The sequence below is a fragment of the Gracilinanus agilis genome, unplaced genomic scaffold, assembly GCF_016433145.1.
Source record: "Gracilinanus agilis isolate LMUSP501 unplaced genomic scaffold, AgileGrace unplaced_scaffold13275, whole genome shotgun sequence".
Classification (NCBI taxonomy): Eukaryota; Metazoa; Chordata; class Mammalia; order Didelphimorphia; family Didelphidae; genus Gracilinanus; species Gracilinanus agilis.
The window spans coordinates 1-9145 of record NW_025343893.1 but is presented as its reverse complement, the minus strand read 5'-3'; the positions used below and the strand labels follow the sequence as shown (position 1 = coordinate 9145).

General features: G+C 48.9%; 1 protein-coding gene across 1 annotated transcript; it reads right to left on the bottom strand.

Annotated features, from left to right (window-relative positions):
- Nucleotides 1-1613: 1613 nt before the first annotated feature.
- Nucleotides 1614-8901, bottom strand: LOC123254034 (plasma membrane calcium-transporting ATPase 3-like; the record flags this gene model as incomplete). The annotated part of the gene is made up of 3 exons (XM_044683107.1): nucleotides 1614-1721; nucleotides 5001-5212; nucleotides 8688-8901. Coding segments are annotated over 3 exons (534 nt in total), but the record flags the coding sequence as incomplete, so codon positions are not given.
- Nucleotides 8902-9145: the final 244 nt, after the last annotated feature.

Below are 9145 nucleotides of genomic sequence, written 5' to 3'. Positions count from 1 at the left end.
AAAATTACGTGGTAATAGTAAATAATAATAGCTAGCTTTTTAATTTTTTACTTTTATTTCTAAAAACCCTTCCCTTCCATCTTAGAATCAATACTGAGTATCCGTTCCAAGGCAGAAGAGTGGTAACGGCTAGGCAATGGAATTAAGTGACTTGCCCAGGGTCACCCAGCTAGGAAGTGTCTGAGGTCAGATTTGAATCCAGGACCTCCGGCCTCCAAGCTTGGCTCTTTGTCTACTGAGCCACCTAGCTGTGCCCCAAAGCAAGCATTTATGTGCCTACTATGTGCCAGGAACTGTGCTAAGCCCTTTACAAGTATGTTCTCATTTTCTCCTTACCACATCCCTGGGAGGTAGGTGCTATTATTATCTCCATTTTGTAGAGGAGGAAATTGAGGCAAACAAAAGTCAAATGACTTGCCCCAGGCAAATAATAAAATATTGTATTGATGTAACAAATATTTTATGATAACACACCATTAGTAGAATCTGAAAATATAACAAAACACATCATTTCTAGTCCTAATAGTCTTTCAGAAGCATCAACTTTGGCTTTACCCTAAAGGCAACGGGAGATACCCCCACCCCTCCCAAACAAAGGCCGTAAAAGCCAACAGCAGGGAGATTTTTCCATATGGCTGGAAAAGAAGGTAAAGTAGGGGCAGGATGAGAGCAAAGGCCAAGAGCCCAGACCCCACAGAATGTGGGAAGGCCTCCAGGTTACTGGATAGCTCCACCTTCTCCAGTTCCACAGCTCATTGTTGGCAGAGGTGGAACTGGAGTCCAGGGAGACTGGGCCATTGCTCTTCCCGTTCCACCCCAATGATGCGGTCAATTATGGCGCCCATGGCCAATAAAGGCTGGGGGTGGTGAAAAAGATAATATTGGGAATGGGGGATAATAACAAACTGGGACACATCCACACCTCCCAAGGGAAAGACAGACCGAGGAACACAGGTGAACCCAATAGGGACGGGGGGTTTGAGAATGGCACTTGGTCAGTAACTGCCAACATGCCAACTAGGGAAAACCAATGAAGTGGGTTCTTGTAACTAAGAAGAGACAAGAGGTGCTAACAAACTGGGTTTATTTGTAACAACTGAGGGAGGTAGGGAGAGGGGCATTTCTATTCCAAAGAATAGCCCAACAGTTTAACTAAGTAGATTTCTAACTAAGCTGGTCTCTAACTAAACTGGCGGGGGGGCTGAACAGGGGTTCTCACAGGACAGGTTCAGAGACGCTCCAAGCTGGTCAGAGATGTCACAGGACTAGTTCAAAAGCAGCCAGTTACTCCAAACCCTGCTCTAGGGGGAAAGGTCCGCCAACAGATACCCCAGGCCTTTCCTCGACCGAGGCCATGATGTTTCCTTGCAGAATCTTCCCCCGCCGACAGCTCCTTGGGTATTTGGCAAAAGCTGGACCACCCAGCCACAACACCTCCTTTCCTCCAGCTTGGTCAAACTCCTACACCTTTTCAAACTCCCGGCTTCATTCCATTATAGAACTCTTAGGTCTTTAGAGTCAACCTGGCAGCCCGGGCGCTAATGTTTAATTTCCCCATTACAGCAGGCAGCTGCAGAGCTGGGACAAGAACCCCAAAGAGACGTGGTTTTTACCTGTCCCCAGATGAGTTCTCCAATGCCAATGAAAAGGCACCATAGCCACTGGTCGATGGTCAGGGGCGCACAGCTGAAGGGCTTCCCACCAAACTGGACAATCACGATCTGCAGGAGAAGAAGGGTCCTGAGAAAGGGCTTTGGGCAGTGGCAGGGAAGGCCAGATTGTTCTTGTCTTCTTAACCTCCCTCCAGCCTCCACCTGGAGTTACTCAGTTGCTTCTTCTACTTGGATGCCTCCCCCATCTCTCTGTCTTTTCCTCCCCCTTCTTCCCTTCCCCACTCCTCTGCAAGGTCTAGCATCCTTGTGTAGGACCTTATTATTATCATTTGCCTTTACCAAGCCTCTGAGGCTCTCTGATCAAGAGCATGAGGGGTACGTCCTGGGTTCAAATGTGGCTTCGAACACTTTCTAGCTGGGTGACCCTGGACAAGTCACTTCACCTCCAATGCCTAGCCTTTACTGTCCTTCTGGCTTGGATCCAATACACAGCATTGGTTCTAAGATGGAAAGTAAAGGTTTAAAAAAAGAGAACAGGATCTTGGAAAGAGCCCCGGACCGGTGGTAGTCACAAGTTCTGGACTTGAATCGTGGCTTTATCATGAACTTGCTGCTGGGACCTCGAGCCTTCCTCTTCCCTCCATGGATCTCAGTTTCCCCACATGTTAAGTTCCCTTCCAACATCAACATTCACTTAATGGTCTTTGATTCTAGGTTCTACTTCCTTTAGGAAGTGTACTCTAATCTAGCCCCAGCCCACAGCAATTTCTCCTCCGAATGCCTATAGCTCTTGGCTACTGGAGGTGTGGGGGTTGTAAGGTGGGAGTATGAGGTGGGGTGGGGGGAGAGGGTAATATTTATTTCTCCAGTGAGCTGGGAACTTCCCAGAACCTGCTCTGTGCTGTCAGTAAGTGCAGTCACTCCAATGATGTCTTGGTGACTGTCATGGATTTGATACGTTGGGATGGAATTGGTCCTCAGCAGCCTTGGGAACTGGCCGAGAATGTCTCCGGTGTTGGGCCTCCGTTTCTGCCTACCACTCTGTCCTTTCCTTTCCCTCTTCTCCACCTCCCCAGAGCCCCCTAGGCAAGACCAACTAATTATCAAGGTCATTGCTAATGCCTGGCTTGTGCCATTCATTCCTTTGGCACCTTACCTGGATGGCACGATCTTTGCATTCTAACAGGGGCTTTGGGGGAGACTCTGAGGGGGCCACGATTCAAGAGCTGTGGACAGGCGGACTAGTGGGTAGGAGAGAGTAGTTACCAAATTGCCCATGTAGAGGGCCATCTCCGCCTTGGGCTAACCAATCTTTTAAGCCAGAGGCCCTTAACTTGTGTGTGATGGACCCCCTGGAAGTCTGGGGGAACCCATTAGCTCCTCAGGGGAAACAAATGTAAACCCACAAGATAAAATCAGTAGTGTCACAAAGGAAATCATTTCTATGGAAATAATGTTACCTCCATGCCAAAACCTAAACCTAAACCCAAGACAACAGGTTCACAATTGCCAGGTACAACAACTTCAGCCCCGAACTCATCTGGAGGAAGACGGATGCTGCTCTGAAGAGAGCAAAGGCTTGGAGCTTTCAGAGGTTGGCTTGCTCCACAGGGTGCAAGTTTTGAGAGAAAGTCTTTGAAGGACTAAGGAAAGAGAGGAGTCACCATTATGGCCACTCCCTACATGCCTCACATTTCCTGCTGTCCAGCAAAGAGCTCCCCTTCGCTTCTGTATACGCGGGGGCTCCTACCCACCAACACAACCCCAAGAGGGGGCTCTAGGAAGGCATGGCATCTAGGAGTGCTGGACAATGACTGGGAAATGGGAATCCCAGAGAAGTGGCAGGAGCCACAGGGATTCTGGGATGAGTTTGCAGAATGGGAAAGAGGCTGCCCAAATAGCCTAAGGGCTTCTGCTTTCCTCACTCCTAGCCTCTGGTGTTCTCTCTCATGGCTTTGACTTAAGAGGCTTGGCTTGGTGAAGTTAGTTTGGTTTTTGTGGTGCCTGGACCCCTCAGGTGCACCAGTCACTGGTGAGCTCAAGCCTGGGGGCCTGGCGGGGTGGGGAAGGGAGAGAAGAAGCTTTTCTTTTGAAAAAATAAATGCCGCAAATTGGGGATTTCAAAGAAGTACCGAGTAAGGGATACCTCTGGAGTAGCTCAATGTTTTTGGAAAGTCTGAGTTTGGGGAAATACCTGGCTGGTGAGCTTTGGGCCATGTTCGAATTCCTTCTGACCAACAAAGAACCACTTGATGAAACCGTGCCCCACCTAGTGCTGGCAGCGGGAGGCGGCCTTGTGGCAGGGGTGGTCTTTCCAGGCTGCTCAGGCAGCCCTTTCCTTGGAGTCCAGGCCTGAAGTCCTCTTTCCCCACCCCCCAACTTTGTAGTGACTTGGGTTTTCCTAAGGCTCCAACTTGCTTCCTTTGGTTCCCTTTCCCATGTAAGGAAAAGGGATAGTTGAGTGCCAGGACCACCCCACTGGCCTTCTCCAACAGACCACTAAGGATTTCTCCACTCCATTGGACGGCTGGACAAACCTCAAATTGGTGTCTCTGGACCAAGCTTATCAGGGGTTCAGTGGCGAGGGTGGGGGTGGGGGGCTACTCACGAAATGCTATCGGTAGGCATCAGGGAAAGTCTGCTGATTTGAGAAATCAGTTGGGGAGTGGCTAGGTGGCTCAGTGGATAGAGAGCCAGGCCTGGAGATGGGAGGTCTTGGATTCAAATCTGGCTTCAGACACTTCCTAGCTGGGTGACCCTGGGCAAGTCACTTAATCCCTATTGCCTAGTCCTTACTGCTCTTCTGCCTTGGAACCGATTCTCAGTCTTGATTCTAAGATAGAAGGTAGGGGTTTAAAAAAGAAAGAAAGCAAGAAATCAATTGGAGCTCCCGTCTGGGCTTCGAGGTGGATTCTTCAAATACAAACACCCTTGGGAGCCACTCATCAGCTTTTAAGGCCTTACTGGGGACCTGCGGATCTGCTTCTAAGGTGACAGCGGCTCCGAGTTGTTGGGGGTCTTGGCAGTGAAGAGACTGAGCACTTGACACCTGGGAAAAGGGCTGATGGTAGTGCCCTGAGTGCTACCTTTAAAGCCCTACTTTAGGGCAAGAGGAGGAGAGGATGGAAAAAGAGTCCTTTTTCTCCCCACTTTGGAGGTGTTTCCTCCCCTCCTCCCTACAAGAATGGAAGAGTTAACCTAGAGGATGGGACTGCAATTCTTAACAGGGCTGGGAATGGGAGGAAGCACTTAATGGAGGATTTTTGGATCCATCCATTCCTTTCGTCTCCAGTCTCTTCTGCTTAGCAGATGGGGGAAATGGCAATCTAGAAGGGAACTGACTTGCCCAAGGTCACATGGCGAGTAGATGGGTCTAGATTCTCTTACTTGAATGCCAAAGGTGCCCAGGACGATGGAACAAAAGATGGGATTGCTGAAAATGCCTTCGAAGACATTCCTCTCGCCGTGGATCTTGCGGGCATTAATCTCATTGAAGAGTTGCATCAGCACAAACGTATTGAAGATGATGGTGTAATGTTCTGAAGGAGGAGAGTGCAGAGGGGCATTCCGGCCACTGTCGATGTCAAACATGACCTCACCTAGAATGGAGAGGGAGAGAAGACACGGAAATCAGGGGCGGGCAACGGGCAGAGGCTGGCAGGGGTGGAGGCAGCACTGGGCAGTGAAGGAAAAGAGGGAATCTGTGCAGCCTCTTTCCCCCCACTAATACCCACGTGAAGTTGATCGGACTAGCAGGGGTTCCTTTGTTTGGACCCAGAGACAGGGGGAGGCCTTCCCACTTCACAGAGTTTGCCCAAACTCCTCACACATTCATCTCATGGAGGATTTGAAAGTTGACTCAGCTCCCAAGGGAGGTTCAAGCCATAAGTTCTGGTCCCGATCCACCAGTAAATTAGCATCCAGTATCTTGATTCACTCTGGTCTACACTTGTCAGTGATGATCCACAACAGCTCACCTTTCTATTAGCACTTTGTTTACAAGAACGCAATCCAGTAGATAGTGCAATGATTATTATCCCCATTTCACAGATAAGAAAAACTGAGGCTTGGAAAAGGGAAATGATTTGCTCAAGGTCAATAACTATTCTCTTGCTTCTCTAAACTGATGGGGACAGTATGGAGGAAGCAAAGTGGATTAAAATGGGTGAAAAGTCTGATTCAAAAGAAACGCCATTTTTACTACTTTCAGAGTGATACGACTTCATTTGAGTAATACCTTTAAATAATGAAAGGCAATGTGGGATAATGGTTTAGGCAGTGATGGGCCAATTTTTGAAAGAGGGGCCCAAAGGAAAGGCAATGCTCCTCTGTCAGTCTGTCTCTAAGGCGACTCTTTCCAAGTTTCATTGTATCCTAGCCTACTCGTTGTATCCGTCAGATTAGGAAGAATGTCGTGCAGCCGGATAGAACATTTCAGGGGGTGCATCTGGTGGGGCCGTAGTTTACCCATCACTGGTTTAGAGCAATGATGGTGAACCTTTTAGAGGGGCGGGTGATGTGAAAAATGTCGTCAGACAAGGGGAAGGGGAGCAGGCTGGCTCCCTATCCCTCTGGCTTTCTAGTAATGAACTCTGGTGAACTGTGCTGGGGTGACAGCACGTGTGCCCACAGAGGGGCTCTGAGTGCCCCTTCTGGCACACGTGTTATAGGTTCACCACTACAGGCTTGGAGCATTGGTCGCAGTTACAGTTCTGCTTCTTACTGGGCTTATGGCCCTGGACAAGTCCCTTTTTTACTCTCTGGGCCTTGGTTTTCTCTTCTGTTAAATGAAGGGGGTGGGACTAGAAGACCTTTCCCCTCTACAAGACTATGACCCTAAGTTTTTCCAGGTTAACAGATTATAGACTAATAGAGGTCCTTAAGGGACCTACTTTAATGGACATATAAAAATTCAACATTAGGCAGAAATTAGTGAATCAATCATTTACACATAAAGGGGGGGGTGGCAGAAAAGGAGACTAGAAATGCATTTGTTCTGTCTGGTCTTTTTAAACAGCCCTTTTCTGGGGCATCTAGGTGGCTCACTGAATAGAGAACCAGGCCCAGGTATGGGAGGTCCTGGGTTTTGAAGTGGTTGTACACTTCTTAGCTGTATGACCCTGGGCAAGTCACTTAACTCGTCACCCCAGCCCTTACTGCTCCGCTGCCTTGGAACTGGTCAATTCTAAGACAGAAGGTAAGGGTTTAAAAAACAAAACAGAACAGCTCCTTTCCCCAGTGTTCTGTGATTCCCTCCCCCCCAATCTGGTTGACTTTGTTGGATTTTTCTGAAAATTGTTTTGTTGATTCCATTTCTTTAGCAAGCTCTCCCTTGCTGGAATGGAGAGTGCAGGGGCACCATTCAGCAGCCAGCCAGCCCCTGCCCCCACCATGCAACAATCACACCCTCTGATTTTTCAGACAAAATGCCTGTGATTTGCCTGTAGGAATGCTGCTGTATATAGCTCTGGGCCCCAAACTACCCTTGGCTGATCCCATGGCAGTGCCCGTGCAGTGAAGCAATGTGCCATCACCAGAAAAACAGAAGTGTCACATCCCTGTGCCAGGGACTGAAGGGAAGAGCCCTCCTGGGGAAGAGGGGATGAGGCTGAAGAAAGGGAATGGGAGGCCCTGCTGCATCAAGTCCAAATCGAACAGGTGAGGCAAGGGGTGGAAACCAGGAGGTACAAGGCAGCCCTTTAAAGTTGGGAAGCTGGTACGGGGTCTGGTAGAGAGGAAGCTCTTAATCAAGGAACTGAACTGAATTGGACAAATAACACCCCATCCTAACTGAGGACAGACTCGGGAACTGGAAATTCTCATTTTTTTCAGCAGGGATCAGGGAGGAGAGGGGAGCAGATGAACTGACCATACGCATCAGCGTGGATCATGGATCCTGCTTGGATCTCTTATCCCAACCTGGCCCCCTCCTCCTCCATTTCTTTCTTCTTCATAAGGTCAGAATATCTGGCTCAGAACAGTGGCTGATCAATTCCCAGACCAAGATTGCTGGGGTCCTTACGGAAGAAAATGCTAGCTAAAATTGAGGCTTACAAGAATCCTGTTAGAAAGGTTAATATTATTATTTCCCATTTTACAGCTGAGGAAACTGAGGCAAACTGGTTAAGTGACTTGCCCAGTGCCACACAATTAGTGAGGTAGGATTTGAACTCAGGTCTTCCTGACTCTAAGTCTTGGGCTCTAACTATTTTGCAGCCTAGGTGAGGCCTTTCCTGATTCCCTGTATCAAGGGGTTGCACATCTGTCTGCAAATAAGGAAAATCCTTCCACTCATGTATGTTGGCATCTTTTCAATAACATATAGCCTCAGAGTTGCCTCAGGCATTAAGAAGTTGTGACTCGAGGTCATGGGTTCAAATCTGAACTCAGATATTTCCTAGCTGGTGACCCTGGGCAAGTCACTTAATCTCCATTGTCTAGCTATTACCACTCTTCTGCCTTGGAACCAATTAAAACAGAAAGTAAGGGTTAAAAAAAGTTGTGACTTGTCCAGGGTCACACAGATGAGATGTTTCAGGGGTTCTCTACCCAACATACTAGGCTGGCTCTCCTTTATATGCCACGTGTCAGATGTTTATCAGAAAAATTTGCCACCAAGTTTTCCTGTCCTCCATTTCCTTTCTAATTGCATTGATTTTTCAGTGCACAAAAGTGATTCTGTGATCAAGGGTGGGCGCAGTGGGCAGAAAACTGGATTTGGACTCTCAGGAGCCCTGGGTTCAAAATCTGACTTGGCCACGTGACCTTGGGCAAATTTCCTGACCTCGATGGGAACCCGTTTCCTCAACTTGAGAATGAAGGGATTGGGCCAGCTGGCCCCTGAGATCACTTCCAAAGTCCCCCAGCCAGAGCTGTGTAGAGGGGCATCTCCTGCCCTGACCGGAACCCATCTAGGTTCCGTGCAAACCCGAAACCCATTTGGATGTCAGCCCTGCTACGCTGGGTCAAGATTTCTCCATGGGGGGCCTCTGAAGGGCTGAGTGCAAGCACGGCTGGCTGGCAGCAGGAAGGGCGTTGTTGGGCAAAGGACATTGGTTGGCAGAAGCAGCATACCAGCAAACAGAAGGGTGAAGATGACCGTGAGCTGATAGATGGCGTGGCCTAGGATGTTCTTCATCATCGTACGAGAGATGAGGGGCTTGTCTCGACCATATGGCTTTCGCAGGAGGAGGGACTCGGTGGGTGGTTCTGTTGCAAGTGCCAGGGAAGCAAACGTGTCCATGATCAGATTCACCCACAGCATCTGGACAGCTTTGAGAGGGGAGTCCTGTGGGCAGAGGGGACAGGGAGGGAAGAAGTTAGCTCCTGGGGACAGCAAGGCTCCGCCGAGGCCCTTCGGAGACATGAATCAGAAGCAGCCGGCAATTACCTTCCAGAAATACTTCCCTACTGAGAAGGTGGGAGTTTGGAGCTTTGTGAAAAGGGGAAAAAAGCCACCCAGTTTATGCTCAATTTTATTGGCGTTTTGTTCAAATGAAAACATGTGACAGCTTCTGTCACTTCTTTTGAAC